The sequence below is a fragment of the Macrobrachium nipponense genome, chromosome 7 (assembly GCF_015104395.2).
Source record: "Macrobrachium nipponense isolate FS-2020 chromosome 7, ASM1510439v2, whole genome shotgun sequence".
NCBI lineage: Eukaryota > Metazoa > Arthropoda > Malacostraca > Decapoda > Palaemonidae > Macrobrachium > Macrobrachium nipponense.
Window position 1 is genome coordinate 19424931 of NC_061109.1, and position 18473 is coordinate 19443403.

At 38.6% G+C, this 18473-nt stretch overlaps 1 protein-coding gene across 3 annotated transcripts; it reads right to left on the reverse strand.

The window, feature by feature from the left end:
* Positions 1 to 338: 338 nt before the first annotated feature.
* LOC135217753 (organic cation transporter protein-like) lies at positions 339 to 13053 on the reverse strand. 3 transcript variants are annotated; one of them, XM_064253761.1, is made up of 14 exons: positions 12889 to 13053; positions 12417 to 12529; positions 8807 to 8918; positions 7894 to 8026; positions 7094 to 7199; positions 6648 to 6751; positions 6112 to 6266; positions 5836 to 6004; positions 5213 to 5366; positions 3749 to 3834; positions 3055 to 3314; positions 2341 to 2525; positions 1688 to 1839; positions 339 to 1126 (listed from the first exon to the last, which is right to left on the reverse strand). In XM_064253761.1, exons 3-14 carry the CDS (start codon positions 8886 to 8888, stop codon positions 982 to 984), a joined length of 1731 nt encoding a protein of 576 aa, XP_064109831.1. In that variant the 5' UTR covers positions 8889 to 8918; positions 12417 to 12529; positions 12889 to 13053; the 3' UTR covers positions 339 to 981. The 3 variants fall into 3 exon arrangements, with proteins under 3 accessions (XP_064109831.1, XP_064109832.1, XP_064109830.1); XM_064253762.1 differs by having other exon boundaries at positions 12417 to 12534; XM_064253760.1 differs by lacking the exon at positions 12417 to 12529 and having other exon boundaries at positions 12889 to 13052.
* Between the last annotated feature and the right edge of the window lie 5420 nt (positions 13054 to 18473).

Genomic DNA, 18473 nt, shown 5'->3' on the forward strand with positions numbered 1-18473 from the left:
ATAAATGGACAAAAGCACTTGAACCAAATAAGCAGTGGGTAGAGTAGGTGATTCGCATTTGGCAGGAATTAATTCATCAGACTATTGTATTACAAATTTCTCTCTTAATGGTATTATTAAGAATGAAAGCTGAACCTCATTCTGTTTGGGCATTGTATTGCATAAAGGTATCATTGCTTCATCTTGTGTTGTGTCAGTTTCTGAAAGATTTTGTCTTTCGCATGAATGAAAATAATATATCAAGAACTCTCCTCACAATGAATGTTTACACCTGCAACTAGTAAAACCTACATATATACTACCGTGGTACATTTTATCTTACTTTCTTCCGTAAGAAAATAATACACATTTAATGTGGTTATACATCTTTACTTCATGAAGCAATTAGGATGAATATTCCGTAGGTAATAATACCTTGCGTTTACTCGAGTAGTTCTTGCGATGTTTAGACCTGTAGAGAGCGAGAGCAGCGAGGAACCGGGGAGTCAAACACCCATAATGTCACACATCACATATGGTATTATAGTTTCGTTTTCGTGGTGTTGTTTGCTTGGATAGTTTTCGGGTAATCTATCAGAAATCTCTGCATTGAGTTTAATCATTAGAACTAGAATTCATTTGTGTTGAGTTTAATCATTGAAACTAGTATTCATATTTATATGTAATACAATTATGCTGTACTTATAGAAAATTTCATATAGTTTGTATGTCTGTGGTGGAAGATCCCAAAAGAAAATAACAGAATGCCTCGAGAGAGATTGTGCTCTGTTTTAAGAAACTGGGGAAAAAATATAAAGAAAGGCGAAGTGTGAATGAGAAAAGACGTGTTTAAACCCAAAGGGTAAGAATATAATAGCCAGGACAGGTTCAGCGCTTTCAAAGCTAGAGCGGTTAATCAGTTTCAAGCTTTTTTATCTAATCTTTATGCATCTTGAACGTGATAAAATGCACGACTGTATTCGGTATTCTAAAGCCGTCTTCTTAGACTGTATTCAAGGATGTTTGGTCTTCTAAAGGTTCCAGAGATGAGGTATACTCGTGTCCTTGCTCATTTCTCTTGCGCCAGCATCCACAACAGGATGTTGTAGATCCCTCGTCATCTCGATCTGGCCAGCATTTGCAGTGCCTGTGATGAAAATAGTTTTTTTTCCAAAGATAATTTTTCCAGTATATTTTCTGTATGAAGGAAGATTGAAAATACAAATGCAGTTACATTAAAAATAACGTCGACAGTCTAAGGGATTGGGATTACCAAGTGGAACAATACCACAAGAGGTGCTCAGATGAAATGTAAGGTGAAAATTGTGGATGTCTCTTGTCATGAAAATCTGTTAATTGATGTTTTTAGAATAATTATTGAAAGTTTAAAAGTGGAAAATACGGCGAAATCAAAATCACAGATAATGAGCCTCCAGCTGGGAGCTGAATGATGATGAGAACGTTTAAAAGCTGAAGACATTTGAGGAGATTAGAATTCAATGGCATTTTCATCAGAATGATTTACTGATGAAAGAAGTTTAACGGCTCTGAGAATAATCGTCAAACTATCGGAAATGGCTACTACTCTTGCCCAGTCTAGTTTCTTTCACAGTGACACGCAATGGCAGGAGAATATATAGAATGCCATAGATATTCATTGTACGGTAGAAAGGTTGCCATGCTCACACTAACAAACCAGACATCTTACCGGTGTTGATTGCGAGTGGTGTCTTGCTCTAGATGGGCCACTGTGTCTATGAGCGTGGTGTTTCGAGTCTCGGGCAAGGCTACGGTGACTGCTCCCGCCAAAAGGGAGGCTACGCCGAAGAGTACAGAAGGAGCTGAAGGATACGCTGATCCCTGGAAAACATGACACATTCAGGACTGCTTGGTAAGAGAAAGGCCCAAATTGTGCAGCTCTGAACTGACTTCTAAACAGACGAACTGCTTCATTTAAGGAGTATTTCTGGTGATAGAAGTTCACTTTCGGCGTGGTTCGGAAGTCGCGTAAAGCCGTTGGTCCCGTTGCTGAATAACTACTGGTTCCATGCAACGTAAAAACACAATACAAACAAACAGGTAAAATTGCTTCATTCTAAAGGGCACTTATGTTCCACTGAAACCAGACCAGTAGACCTTGACTAGTGTAGTCACTAACTCACAAACCGCAGTCGATTTCGCTCGTAGGTAACATTCCTAAGGGCACTTGTGTCCCTCTGAAACCAGACCAGTAGGCGTTGACTTGTAGCCACTGACTCAAACCAGAGTCTATTTTGCTTGTATATCAGATAGTTCAAATGCAAATACGTTCCTGATTATCAAAAGAGAAATAAAGCTACAAAAATTCGCGGGGAAACCAACCAAGTATTGGGTGATGAAAGGCGACATCATCGAGCCAACTCGGGAAAGCATGAGAGAGGTACCCATTCCTCGCGTCCGGACTTCTGTCGGGAAGAGCTCGGAGGCGTAGAGGAAAATTATATTGAAGACCATAGTTATACTCATCTTTCCTGTCATCAGTAAAGTTATCTCGAGCCATCCGATGCCTGCGAAATCAGATTGCCTTTTTGAGAGACGGTAGAGAGTGTGTTTTAAATCTACAGTCCCTTTATTCCTTGTGATATCTTTTGCTATCTTCAACCTAGGTCTTTTCTACCCTCATTTCAGTCTCTCTCTCTCTCTCTCTCTCTCTCTCTCTCTCTCTCTCTCTCTCTCTCTCTCTCTCTCTCTCACACACACACACACACACACACACACACACACACACACACACACACACACACACACACACACAACCAGGTGACTGCCATGGCTTTGTCCTATCCCAAAAATGGAGTCCAATGCAAAATAGTTTCACTTCAAGTTTACTAAAGTAAAGATACAGAGTATTTATGTGATATGGAGCTAAAAATGCATAATTAGAATGCTGAAACAAAATGCAGAGGTCATTAGCCGGCGAATCTAGTTTTTATAAGTAAACATGCAAACAATTGTGATATATGAAACTAAATATATTATCAGAATACGTGAACAGAAAGGGGAGACACCACAGTAGGCGAATTAATTCTTCCCTACCTTTCGGTACGAAGGGAAGGCTAAGCAAAGTTCCTCCGCTCAAAAGGAAGAAGAATGTCGTAAGAGCTCGACGTCCTATTCGGGTCACGAGAGGAATGGAGACAGTGTTTCCCGGAATTTCCACCAGGCCGGAGAGAGTGACGTAGAGGAAAGGGTCGGTGCTGAAGTTGCTTCCACTCAGAGATAGGCCGAAGTAAACCATGGCGACAATCAAGTAGTCGATGTACATCACGATTGTGATGAGGCGGAGCTTGGGTGTTCTGGAGAAGTCGAAATTTGAGTGCAATTAGCAGGTAATTACCAGAAGGATCGTTTTATTTATATGGAAGAAACTCATCAAGGATAGTTTTTGTATAGTCGCACCAGATTTGTCAGATTTGTTCATCTTTTATAAGTTGTACCTGACTAGGTTTTGTAAGGGGTTTACGTGCTGCTGATGAGACCTATGTGGCTTTATAAAGTGTTGAATTTTGTGGATTTTTTTGTGGGGGATGAGGGCGGGCGCAGAAGTTCATCAGGGATTTATCAGTTGAAATTTGACTGGGACAGTGATTTTTGTGTTGTTTTTCGCTGGAGCCACTTCATTAGAGGGAATGTTAGTGTGTGTGTGTGAGAGAGAGAGGTGTTTCTTGCGTGAGTGTAGTATAAGCTACTCGGTGAACAGACCAAACGAAGTCCTGCCTTGTTCGCTTACCTCAGTAAGATGAGAGATTTGTAGAAATAGCTCCTGAAGATCTCGCCAAAACTCCTGTTGTCATCAGCTTTCTTCTCTCCCGGATTCTGTTTAGGAAAGGAACATCTTGACGCAATGGTGATTTCAAGCGAAAGACACAGTGCATAGAAACAATACCAAAAGATCTGAGTTCGGAAGCAAATCAATAAGAGAATTAGATGGTGAAATAAAGTGAAGGAAGATATAGAGAGAAGAGGTTTTGGTGGGGGATGATGCCTTTGACAGAGGACAGAGGAGAAGGCGCATCAGGCATCCGACGGTGGGATCGAAGGCTTTAACTTGATTTGCACACTAGCCTGTCGATCTAAACCTAACCTCTCATGGGACGTCGTTTCAGCCTAAGACATTCGGGGGAGCCGTGACTGTGTTTGGGGCGGCGGTCTCACCCCCAGATACCCTTAGTGTTCTTGCTCATTTTTACACTCAGTAGTCCTGAACTATAGTAATTCATTGAAAGGTACATTTTTATTTAAGATTGCACAAAAACTTTAACCTAATATAAGAGTTTAGTGTTGACCTTATTGAAGGGCCTTATAGAATAATTGTCATTGACTTGGCTAGGGTGTTTTTTTTTAAAGTTTTATACAGGACTAACCATGCATTTTTAGACATTTTAAAAACAGGAACTACACAGAGCAGGGTAAACTACTGTAGTTTTGTTGTGTATGGGGTAACATTTTATTTTTGTGCCACGTAAATTTAATAACATGTGTCAGTGAGCCTAAATTTAGCCTATAGTAGGGTGCCATGCTCTTCCTAACTTAAACCAGAGAACCTTGACTATAGGGAGTTTTACATTATTGCTATCCATCGTGAAAATCAGTTGTTTTAACCAGAAAATTTTCATTTACAAGTAGATTCTTCTTCACTGATTTTGCCAGGATATTTTATTAGTTATTTGTAATAACCTGTGGAATGAACTTTGCGTTTGTTTAATATATTTTCTCAATAAAATTAATTGTAATTTCTCCGTTCTCTTGGTGTAGGCCGTATCATTGCTTTTATTGTACATCCGCTTATATTCTCTTTCTTCGGGCTTGCTTTCCACCCTCTCTTAATACAGAATTCATATTGCAAACGTGAGGTTTTCCTTCTGTGACACATTTCAAATCTTTTCACTGGCGATTTCTGTTTCAATGCTGAATGACCCCATAGGTCTCGGCACTTGGTGTTAGCCTAAATTCTATGTTGTATTTTCTTTATTGGCAAGTATGTCGACAAAGAGCCAAAGGTAGTTCAGTGCTGCGAGGACGCAAAACTTGTATATCTCCAAAATTTTATTTCACAATAAGAACCTTATATTAAATATGTGTATGTGCATGTTAACCAGTTTGATGAAACATGCATGGAACGCCATGTTCTACTTACAAATTGCCTCGTTCAATAACCTATCCAAGTTCATGAACATCATTTTAAATTTGTTACCTGATTCTGCCCATTTCTGAAGATGCACATCAGGTGCTGGTCAGATGGGAAAGATTGGGAGACCTTGTTCCAGCGCGCTGCTTTCTTGAGGACTGTTAGCGCTCTTTCATATGACCCTCTCACAACCAGCCATCTTGGAGATTCATCCATGAACCTGAGTGGAGAAGGCTAGCTAGAGACACCACCCTTCAGCCTAATACTCAGGTTGGCAGCAGGAAATTAACAGTTCAACCTGAATGGTATTGTGTAGAGTCAGTTGTCTGACTGAGTGAGGTGAGGAGCAAGTCGAATGGATAGAGAGTGAGGGAAATAGTGAGAAATAAGACATTCACATGAAATGGTTACTAGTACAGAAGTAACAGGATAATTTATTTAGACCACAACAGTAATGAGAAATGCAGTTTTCTCTGGTGTTTCAGAACCTAAAACTTGATAATCACAGATTGAAAGAAGCAGATTATATGAACAATTTCTTTTACGTCGCCCCTCAACTGTAAGAACCCTTTATAAACCCCTCAACTGTAAGAACCCTTCATAATTATTACAAATATCCAACCATCTTCATTGAAGTTCCAGTCTGGTATATTTACTATGTAAACAACTGGCAGTATCTGGATACTTACAGGAGAGCTGGAAGAAAGAGGAAGCATGGCAAAGACACTGTAAGCTGCAGGTACCTCCAGTGTCTTACCAAATAGGCAAATCCACCCCAGGCTGCAGTACCCAATGCCCAAGGCAAGAACAGGACTACTCCGACCTCTGATCGCCTTTTAGGAGCTGCCACCTCCATAGCTGAAATCGAACAAGACGATGCTGAAACTGACAATGCGACAAGATACTGGCTTCCATATTCAAGCAGTCATTTTCTTAGGCCAAACTACAAGGAGATTTTCTCTTACCTAAAATATACCCTGTCTGCAAGGAAGTGGGGTGCATAGTACCCAGGAGGAACCTAGCAACCAATAGAACTGAGAGGTTGGGCAGCCAACAGGATCCAATAGCGATGAACGTGTATAGGATGGAGCTGATGGTGATTAAGGGGAGTCTTCCATACCTGAAGGAATTACGTTGGGGAAAATCAATGCCGTTTTTGAACGGTAGTATCCTTAACCTACAAGAAGTTGCCTCAAGAGTTGAGATACAGAGATATTTCATTCCTGAAAAAATGTAGACATAATGTTACAGTAAAAGTGACTCATAATTGATAATCAGGAAATGACATCAGATACTGTGATGGAGTTTACAGAGTATGAGATTATTTTAATAGACAAGGTCACTTGTAAATTTAGAGTGAAATTCATTTGTATTAGGTCCATTAATCACCACTCAAGGATTTGGCTAATTCGTCGGTTTTGTTAAATCTGTGTATTAGGATCTCTCCTTAGTATTAGCAGGCTTTAGATGGTGGAATTTGGGAGTTAGACAAGTTTTGTACCTATCTGCTAGAACTCCATTCAAAGGTGCTCCAACGAAAATCCCAAACATATAGATGCTAGTGTAGGTTGCCCTGAGGTAGTCTAGTCCACACACCAGCTGAAACTGCAGAGATGGGTAGTATTTTGCCCCGAAGTAGTAGTTCAGTTAAATAAAAAGAAAAGACAAAAACGAGGAGAGGTAATGTTAAAGCAGTTGTTATAATTAAGGAGAATTAGTTGATGAATTAAGCTGTGATGTTATGGTCAGTTTGTGGAGTTCTCCTCAAACGCAGATTCATGAAAATGGTTTCCAGTTGGCGCAAGAAGATTATCCTACTGTTAAGACCTCAGCTATGTTAGCTATGAAATATACAAATTGATTAAAAATTTGTCATTTTTCTATATCATAGTAGGAGATAGATATTTTTGTAAATGCATGAAACTACTGAAAGAATAGATAACTAACCTCAGAGGTAACAGTTGAATAGAAGGTCGAGTTATCAAAATTCCACTGAGTACACGGGAGCTGCAGGATACTTCCATTTCGTGACTGAACTGTGTAACTGCACTGGCTGGAACAAAGTGCATTGAAAAAAATATACATTAGCAATACGTATTATTATAGTATTTATGCAGTGACAGTGAATAGTTTCGTCAGAAATTGGTCGTTAGCATTTCAACTAGATACAATCGAAATACACATTACACTCTTTGTCATTTCAAAGAGTAGAATTTTTTTCCACATAATTTGAGACAAGATCATTACCTGTGAGAATCTGAAGTTTTCCTTGCACCTAAAGAACGTGGAAAAAGTTTTCACATAAATGTGGAGTCTATAGAACATTTATCCTTCCAAGGCAGATCATTTGACAATCCCTTTGTATAATAATCTAAATTGTTGATGCTACGATTAATTCAGATAAGGAGACCTATTAACCAAATTTGAATCTTTACTGTATCGAAATGTTGGAGACTGCTAAGCCGTGACTATATCCTGAACCCATTATCTTTTAACCATACTAGCGCACTTTCTCGTACTTTCAAATGCTTTAGCGTCATTTAAAAGAATTCTATTGGAAAGCTGGCAACACTGTCTGGGAAAATCATTATGAATGGCACAAGTGAAGACTTAGACTTGACAGGAGTTTGTCAGAAAGAGCACTTGACAGCAGAAGTTGGAGAGACCTCATTTTCACGCCAAACCTCATAAAAGAGGAACGCCTTGACCTAAAGAAATGGTAATATTAAGTCGTATAAATGACTTACTCATGAGTCACATTAAGGAGAAGAGGTGATGTGATGCCATCTTCTTCCTCTGTTACTGAAGGGATGCAGTCGAAGTCTTGTTTTGGCGCCAGGAAGGTCCCTCCTAGAGTGTGGTAGGATGGCAGAGAGAACCCTTGGAAATTGTTAGCATAACAACACCAGAAAAAAGAAAGATGAATCAGTTATGCTTGCAATCTAAATCAGCTCATAAAACTTAACAAGATGGATATGTTAACTATACATATGGAGTCTGTATAGCTTCTAAAATTATATTGGGAGTTTGTTCAGCTGGTTAAGACAAGATGGTTTTGCCCAACTCGACAAGTTGGGAGTACGCGAACTATCAAAATAACAAGATGGATTACTCCCATCTAAACTTTAAAATTATGTGAACTTTTAGCTGCCAAAAGGGCAAGATGGGATATCAAAATTACATACTTTAAGAGTATGTGTTGCTGCTGCTAAAATGACAAGCTGAATTATCCTAGCTACGCATATGTCATTATGTGTATCTTCTGAAATGCCAAGATAACGTGATGGACTATCTTGATTATGCACAGTGAACACGTGTAGGTGATAAAATGGAAGACGTGGATTTTCAAAGCTATATGGCGCCTCAGTGGCGTGATCAGTACGGTCTTGGCCTGCCACCTCGTTGGCCGCGAGTTCGATTCTCGGACATTCCACTGAGGGGTCAGAAATGTGTATTTTTGGTGATAGAAGTTCACTCCCACGTGATTCGGAAGTCACGTAAAGCTGTTGGTCCCGTTGCTGAATAACCACCGGTTCCATGCAACGTCAAAACACCATACAAACTAAACTAACTACACGTGTGAGTATGTGTAGCTGCTAAAATGTCAAAGAATCTACCACTTGAAAACAACTCTGTTACACGACATATTTGGCCACTTACAGAAGGAGAGAGCGAGGAAGTGGAAGACGTTCCACCTGCCTGTTCCCAGCTTGGCGAAAACCTCCTCCAGGTGGTCTGTCATTTTGGCTGTCAGGTCGCCCTCTTAATGTATCTGGAAGAGGATGATGAACAATGATTAGGTTCGAAGGGATGCTGCTTGATCAGGAAAGTTCAGTAGTTTTGGTTCTGGTCTGAACTTGGGTGGGTGACCACTAAATACCAGGTGTTATTGACACGAGTTTATTGGAAATCCCGAGTGGAATGCGTGGGGTTGAAGCCTCATTCCAAAATATTTGTAGATCAGAATGTTGAAATCTCTGGAGCCATCCATGTTAAGGGAAGTGGTATATATACTATATGATAGGATATATAATATATATATTATTATATTATATAATTTATATATATAAATATATATATATTTATTATATATATATAGATAATATATATATATATATATAATATATATATATATATATATATATATATATATAATATATTATATATATGTATATATATTAATTACTCTATACATACATATATATATATAATATATATATATATATCTATATATATATATATATATATAATTACTCTATACACACACACACACATATATATATAATATTATATATATATTATTATATAATAATATATATATATATATACATATATATATATAGAATATATAGTTTTTACTCTATATATTAATAGTATATATATATATCTATATATGACAACTAAAATACGAAACCAAATTTTGAATGCATTTCCGTATTTTTTATAACCCCTCTCTCTCTCTCCTCTCTCTGGCTTCTCTTCTCTCTCTCTCGTCTCCCACTCTCTCTCTCTATCTCTCTCTCTCTCTCTCTCTCTCTCTCTCTCTCTCTCTCTGGCAAATATTAATTCCCTGTCCTCATCCCCGCAACGCGAAGGTCATCTTATGACTTAGGCAATTGGCTGCATCCTATGACAGATTCATACAACCTTTTATTTTTTCGTTCTTTCTGCACTTGTTTATTTATAAGGTCTTTGGAATGCACGAGATCCCCCATTTCTTTCTGCATTGACGGTTCATTCGACGGTATCAATAATGGTCCTCTCCCGTAGGGGAGGGGTGCTACTACAGCCGTCAGTGCACCTAAGGTTTTTGTGTAGCGTCCCTTAGGCCCATAGCTGCAGCCTCTTCTATTCCTTTTGATTATTACCTCAGGTCATATTCTCTCTTTCATCTTACTTTCCTCAACCCTCTCCTAACAACTGCTTCAACATAATTTGCAGAGTTGAATGATCTCGAAGCAGGTCCCAGTGTTTGGCCTTTGGCCTAAATTATATATTCCAATTTCGACAGTAGTTCTCTTGTATGGACTACGTAATGCTGAATTCGTCTGCTTCGTTTCGTATTGTCGATATCATGAAGCGTCTTCCTCAAGTCTTGTATTGGTTTTCTAGTTGATGATGGCTGATTGATTGGTTGTTATGATGGCTGATTGATCGGTTGTTTGGATAGGGGATTGATTAGTTGAATAAGGGATTGATTGATTGTTTAGTTGGATAGGGTAATCTTGTCACCAGATTTTTAGGCATCGACTCCAATATAGTTTATTATTTACTTGAAAATAATCAAAGGATAAAATATTGATGGAATACATATTGTTTTGATTGTTTAAATAGTTCAAGTGATGGCAACCGTAGGAGGTTAGTGTTGTCAGTGTACCTCACGCGGTGTACTGTAGGCGCTTCACATGAGGTTCTTCGCATCGTCCCTTCGGCCCCTGGCTGCAACCCCTTTCGTTCCTTTTACTGTACCGCCATTCATATTCTCTTTCTTCCATCTTACTTTCCTCAACCCTCTCCTAGCTGTTGTTTCACAGTGGAACTGCTTTGAGGTTTTTCCTCCTGTTACACCTTTCAAACCTTTCTACCTTCAATTTCCTTTTCAGCGGTGAATGACAGCATAGGTCCCGGTGCTTGGCCTCTGCAGTAAACTCCCTTTTCCATTCCATTCAAGTAATGCTACATTAAACTTATCTCAGGAATAATTCTTGACTGGCACGCTCCTGTTCTTGTTGAGATCCGTAACGGACTCGATACCCTTTTACTGAAATTTATTGCTCTTGTGCGGTCTCTGTAGATAGGTCGGTCAGGATCCAGGGGTCCACATCAGGTATCCAGCTGTTTTGTACCGTCTCATTTACTTTTTTTTTTTTTTTAAGAATTGAACACTTTCATGCATACACATAGAAGTAATGCAGGTGCATTGTTGGCGTGGTATATACTTTCATAGTTATTTCTTTAGTCAATAAATATTTGCATTTATTTATTTAGGAAAGCATATTAAGAACTTCATTCGTTACAGAATACTCTTTGCTAAAGAATTGTGGTAATAATTCTGTATATTCCTCTTGGTGAGTTTTTAATCAAAATTGCAACTGGAATATCATAGGTATTTTAGGAATCTCTCTCTCTCTCTCTCTCTCTCTCTTTAATATACTTAAATAGAATTAAGGACCGATTTGATAGTGAAATGCGGGGAATGGTCGTTCGGTCTCTTGCCGTGAGCATTCTTGACTACTGTTTAAAGATCTGGGGCTCGACAACTAAGCAGCAGCTGCAGCGGATACAGAGGCTTCAAAACTTTGCAGCAAAAGTAATTGATGGGAAAGCCAAGAAGTATGATCATGCAACTCCAATTTTAAATAACTTGCAATGGCTGACAATCAAACAGAAGATTGATTTTGATTTATGTGTCATGATCTTTAAAATTTTACATAATCTAATTCCACCATGGCTTTTTAATCTAATAACAGTTGGAGATAGACGTAACAGACAAACTAGATTTAATGATGACTTTTTTTGTTTCAAGAACCAGAAGCAGAGCGTTTGTTGTGCGGGGCCCATCAGTGTGGAACAAACTGCCAAACCAACTAAAAGCATTAACTAATATTAACTCTTTTAAACTGAATTTGAAAAAGTATCTATTGTCCAAATAATTTTATAGTAAAACTTTATATATATTTTAATTGAGCTCTTTTACACTTTTACTCGATTTTAGCAGACTATTTATGAATTTTAGATTCCATTTTAAGATAAATGTTCATAACTCTAGTTTTATAAGTACCTGTATTTCATAAGTAATTTTGAAATCGAAGTGTTATAATCATTCTAAAGATAATTTTAATATTATAGAGATATGCTGTAACTTTTATAACAAATATTTTATCAAGGTAAGAATTTTATTGAGCCTCAAGTACTATTATAAAAGATTCATATTTTATATGCAAAATTTTCAATGTTTTAATTACTTTTATGATGTACCTATATATGTCACAAATGCTTTATTGTTCTTAAAGTTGTATAAAGTAAATCTGTGTTTTTATGTTTTATAATGATGTAAATTTGTATGAAGGCACATGTAAATATCTAAGTTTTAAATGTAAACTACAATGTAATTTGTATTTATTGTAATAGCCAATGTAAATATTGGAATAAAGCTTATTACTCTCTCTCTCTCTCTCTCTCTCTCTCTCTCTCTCTCTCTCTCTCTCTCTCTCTCTCTCTCTCTCCGATGCAAATTGTCCCATGCTGTTACATAAAAATGAAAACTTACCTTTTGATGATTGTTTGCAAAAAGTATGGCCAATTCAGGTAGCACAAAGACACTTTTCTCACGGTTGCTTACTTTGAACTTTCCATTTATAGGCCTACCCGGTCCATTGCCTCCTTTTCTTAAACAAAACAACTGCTCTCAGTGAACTGGATAGGTCCATCAGGACCAGTCTTCATTTTTCACACAAAACAAGCTAATTTCAGTGAACTTATAGACCTACATACCAGGAATATTCCCCATTTTCTTACACAAAACAACTGTTTTCAGTGAACTTGATAAGCCTACCCGGACCATTCCCCCGTTCTTACACAAGACAACTGCTCTCAATAAACTTGATAGGCCTATCAGGACCATTCCCCCCTTCTTACACAAGACAACTGCTTTCAGTAAACTTGATAGGCCTATCAGGACCATTCCCCCCTTCTTACACAAACAAATGCTTTCAATAAACTTTCCACATAGACCTACATACCAGGATCATCCCCCAAGATCAAGATGAACGTAACTTTGACGACGGCAGAATTTGGTAAATAAATTATGATGAATTTCTTCGTGGGTAAGATATAGGACTAGTGGAAGGAGGATTGTCGACTGCCCGTCACCGGACTTTTCCTTCTACTGTCCTCTCTCTCTCTCTCTCTCTCTCTCTCTCTCTCTCTCTCTCTCTCTCTCTCTCTCTGTGTTATGTCACTGCAACAAGTTTTTTTTTTCTTTCTTCTTCTTCTTGCGGGAGGCTCTTTCATGTGCTACATCCTGTGTAGCCACTGCAGTCGTAACTCTCCCCCCCCCCCCCCCCCCGACCCACTACTCCCCCATCTACCAAAGCCCCCTTTTCCACCCCTTTCTACGACTCAACAGTATTAAGTCCCCCACCCCATCCCTTTTCCCCCTCCTCCTAAACAAGGGTGGCTCTAGAGACAGGACAAGACATTTGTCTGTCAGTGCCAAGATCAAGATCATACTTTCAGTTGCTGACTCCTGAGTCTTATTGGGGGGCCGGAGTTATTGCCGTTATTGTAACTCACGTGGTGCACTGTAGGCATACTGAAGGTGCTTCTTAGCCTTTTTACAATACCTTTACTCCTGCTTCCATTTTTTCTCGTCTTAATTGCCATCCAGCCTATCTAACTATTTCTAAATAATTCCACCCTCTCCTAGCAATTGTTTCAACATTGTTTTTCAGCGCTGAATGACCTCATAGATCCCAGCGCTTTATAATTCCAGTTTCAATCTTTACGTGCTGAGTGACTGAAAGTGCCTATGAGTTTGTATCTAGGTTAGATTTCACATTGCATCATTCGACTTGTCCTCGATATCATTGGACTTCCTTTTCAATACTTCTTGAGCCATATATCCAGCCCTTTTTGGGTCGTCTTCTCTTTCTTCCTAAGATTTCCATGTGGATTAAACCTTTCCACTACAGCCTGTCGACTTCTTTTCTCTTGACCAAACCATCTCGGAACTCTGATCTATCCTGTCACCCTCTCCGTTCACAATATCTTTCGGCCATCTCCGTTTACACTCCAACGAGTGTTTCTTAGTGCAACTGCGAGGTTTTCGGCTGTTAGGCTGTTACTCCTTTAAAGCTTCTCGACTCTGACGTCATATATGTCCCATTGGCTGGCATGTGGTCTCAAAGTATCATCAAGGAGGCCTCGTAATTGGGCAGAAAATTTTACTGTAATTTCACATTTCAGCATCGTGAAGAGAGAGGAAGACCTTGTGATGGGTGGAGAGTTGTTATGAAATAGCTGTTTAAAAGGGAGGCCTTGAGTAAGAAGTGCGAGAATGCATGCAACAGAGAATAGTGCACTGCCTGTGGGGTCCTAGACGCTTTTGCCGACGATCCTTCTGCTGGTTTGTGAAACAGCTAATGGTGTCGAAGTTTTATTCGTCATGCTGTAACTTCTAAACATATTAAGTAACCCAAGTGGAACTTGGTTGCTTGTCAGAATGATCGAAAAGCATTAATGTCCGCAACCTGTCAGAAAGGTGATAAAAAGTGCCTTATGTCAAAAATAACGTCATTTCTGCTAAAGAATATTTTGTTCAATTTATATTTATTGGTCATTCAATGGCATAGCTTGGTACAGATATATTGTTTGCTAATGAAATTTTATGAAAACAGTATATATATAGACATTGTACTATATGAAGCTGTACAAGCGAAATAACTTGAACAGTTACCGAAATAGTGAGAGAAATTTACCGTCTTTTGTTTATTTTTACGTTAATCCCCGGGGCCGAGGGGCTGGTACTAAAGATGTCGTCCCCTGGAGCTTTATCTGCGGAAAAGCAAACAAAAAATGGTTAATTTCTCATTATTTAGGTACTTTGTTCGGGTTATCATCCCTGCCCTGCATCACACACATCCTTTTCTGTGTTCAGTCAAAAAGTTTCATTTAACAAACACTATCTCTGTGCGGACTGCGTAGCTCTTCCTTAGAATTAACCAAATAAATGCCCAATTCAGTTATTACAATTTAATCTGACTCAAAAGATATCTAATCCGTATTCTATTGATTACAAAAATAGTTTTAGAGTTTTAAAGTTTTTCAATTATTATATATAGTCCATTAGTGAGAGTTATCAACAAAAGAAAACGATTTTTTAAACTCATAGAAAATGGATCTTATCTATTTATGGCTAACCATAAAAAGCGAGTTCGTTTGCTGGTTTAAAATTGCGAACTTCAAAAGTGCAGTACAATATACATTACGAATTAACACAGGAGCAGTACCTTTTGCTGGCACAAAGCCAGCCACATCTACGAGAACTGAACTCAATTACGGCATGAAAATCGCACCTTTCAAGAGCAGTGTTTTTCAACAATGCTAATTATGCTTGTAGGCCTATATATAGATTGTTTAAATAATAGTTCTGTTAGTGCTTAGCTGGGGTCGTTGATTTTAGACCTTTCGTTTCATAATCAATTATTGTTAGTTGCCCGGTTTCTAGTTTTTTGTTCTTGAGAGAGAGAGGCTGATGTTTGGGACAAAAGAAAAAAAATGACAAAGTGCTATAGTAAAAGACTGGAAAATTTGTAGAAAAAGAGTGGATTGTGAGTAAATGGAAACCAGGAAGATGTGCATAGACCGTTAATTCTGACAGTTGATGAATGAAAGTTGTCAATTTGTATAGGTATTCGAGAGAAGTACGGATGTTCAGTGATTGTAGGATGAGAGAAGAGATGTAAGGCAAGAAAGGCAGCAAGATTTATGCGAGAGATTGGTAGGAATCTTGGTATGTCAGTTCAAGTCAGCTCTTTTGTATATCAATGAACTTTTGATGTTGAATGCAAATGAAAGGAGAAAAGGTTGGAGCTGTAAAGACTGGATATACATTACATAATATCAACCCCACTAAGTACTACGTACGGTATATCATTCACAACGTCATCATCTTCATACACTTATACAGACAAGTCATCAGCAGTTTGTTGAATCCCTCCAAATGCACTTATAGGTACCATTCACCCTTATCTTGTATTCATGCCGTTTGCGATGGATATTGAGGCAATCTTTCCTCTACTTTCAGTCCATCTATCCAATCCTTTCTGCGTCTTCCACTCTTTCCCAGCAACTCTTTTGAATTTAAAACTCGTCAGTTTTTCGAGTCCATTGAACAGCCATGCAGACCCTTATTGTATATTTGTGTGTGTGCGTGTGTGTAATAAGGTGACCAGATGTCCGAGATAAAATCCGGGGACATTTTCGGTTAAGAGGCGTAAAAACCTCCAAAACATGACGTGTTTTTGTCATTGAAAAACTAAAACGGGAACACTGCCCTTACCATTCATAAAGCAGCATTCAAATGTTTCTTACACCCCATTTATCCTAAATTGCAAAGGAATTTATTAGAAATTAGGTTGATTAAATCAAGATATGCTATACTAATTACCAATGATTGAACAGCATTGAAAATATATGGACGAAACACCGCTGGGTGGCAGGCAATGGTGTTGGCGGGAAGGCTTCAAGAGGGGAAGGAGTCAGGGACGGGCATGACTTCATTTAATGACGAAGGTTTGGCGGGAAATTTGGATTTATGTTCTTGGAAGGTCATCTCGCAAATTATGCCGGGCATAGCTGTTTTTCATTTCTTTAGTTATGTACAGTGTACAGTGCGAGTAGTACGGTGTGCAACTATGTATAGTTTGGTCAACATTTTCGGTTTTTTTCTGTATTCCAATTTCAGATCTTTCAGTCACAGTGAAAACCGGAGACATTTCTGGGGACAGCAGCTGCTTTGGACAGGTCACTGACAACGGGGACTCGGGGACGTCTGGTCTTCTTAGTGTATAACAGGGTGTGTGTGCTGTATATGTGTGTGTGTGTGTTAAACACCCATGCAATATATATAGTTTGGTTGTTTAATTATTTTATTTCGTCTTGGGAACTTCAGTTGTTTGGAATAAAGAATGGATTCAGATTATATACGCCTCGTACATTTTCTACTGAAACCGCCACAAATTCGAGAATCCTGAATATTCATTCTGATGATCTTGGTGTAGTGGGAGACAAGTTGGTTGTCAGCTTCAGTTATTGATGGTTATAGTTACTCGAAAACAATAGACATTTGTCTAATAAAGAAAACGAGTTTTTTCTCGTTTTCGTAGAAAATGTAGTCTACCTGCCTAACTTTCTTTTATGGGTAACTAGTATAATAAATTGTGGCTCACTTCTACATAACATAAATGACAAATATCACTGCAACGCCTCAGTGGCGTGATCGGTATGGTCTTAGCCTGCCACCTCTGTGGCCGCGAGTTCGAATCTCGGGCATTCCGTTGAGGGGTCAGATATGTATATTTCTGGTGATAGAAGTTCACTCTCGACGTGGTTCGGAAGTCACGTAAAGCCGTTGGTCCCGATGCTGAATAACCACTGGTTCCATGCAACGTAAAAACACCATACAAACAAACAAACAGATATCACTGCATGCATTATTTCATGCTTAGATTTAACTGTTGTGACACAGTCTGACATAGGCGGAAAGAGCACATTTATGACAAACAAACCATGCGAGCTCTCTAGTTATTGATATGAGAAAAAGTCAGTTTATTTCTGAACCATTCCGATTAAGTGAACTTCTTCGTAAGTTACTTGAAGATCGAGGGTAGTAGTCACCAGCGGGTACTGGCAAATACGAAAGGATGTTCTGTCAGTGATAAAAGAAATTGGAGATGCTGTTGCTTCCTCACGAGTCTCTTCATTAGTAACTTGATAAATCAGTCCTTTCCGTTTGCATAGGTCGGGGATATTAGTCGACAATTGCAAGAGAAGAATTTATATTGTAGCTTAAAATTCAGAGTTTAATGTAGACTACATTTCTCTGACATCATCAGTAACAATGCAACATCCACTGATAAACTGCACTTGCAAATTATTTCCATTTTCAAATATGAAGCTGTTAATACCAAAAGAAGACAATTATGTGTTTGGTGTTGAAGTCTTGTTTCTTGAGAAGTAATTTCCTAAGTCTTTAATTAGGTAAGGGGAAATTCAAATGGTTATCAACAACCATCAAATTATTTTCTCCATGACAAAAGATTATTGTCTCAAAAGTATGCCAGGGAGTACTTAGAATATTTGGCATTTATGGAAATAAGACTTCCATAGATTGGAGATGCTGCTGCATTTGACATAGCTTACATTTGTATATACATGGCCAATGCACACTTGATCTGGTGTGTTGGTGACTTCTTACTATACTTTTGACATCCATGAATCTTGGTCGGGTAATTCTTGTGTAGAGATTTTTATTGCGAGACCATCTTCAAGACAAAGCTCATCAAAAACAGGCTAAAACTAGAAGGGCTTCTCTCCTGGTGTGTACTGGTTCTCTCTTGGAAGGCATCCCGACTCCTACCCCAAGGGATGCTTCCAGTCTGGTTCCCTCTGCAAAGACATGCCCAGGGTATGGCCAGAAGGCCCTTCCCAGGGGATCCTTTTCCTAGAAATTCTTACACCTTTAGGTGAACTCGTTGCTGGAAGGCTGCTTCTGGAGGAGAAAAGTTACAGAAAAGGCAGTAAATTTACCAAGAGATCCATCCAC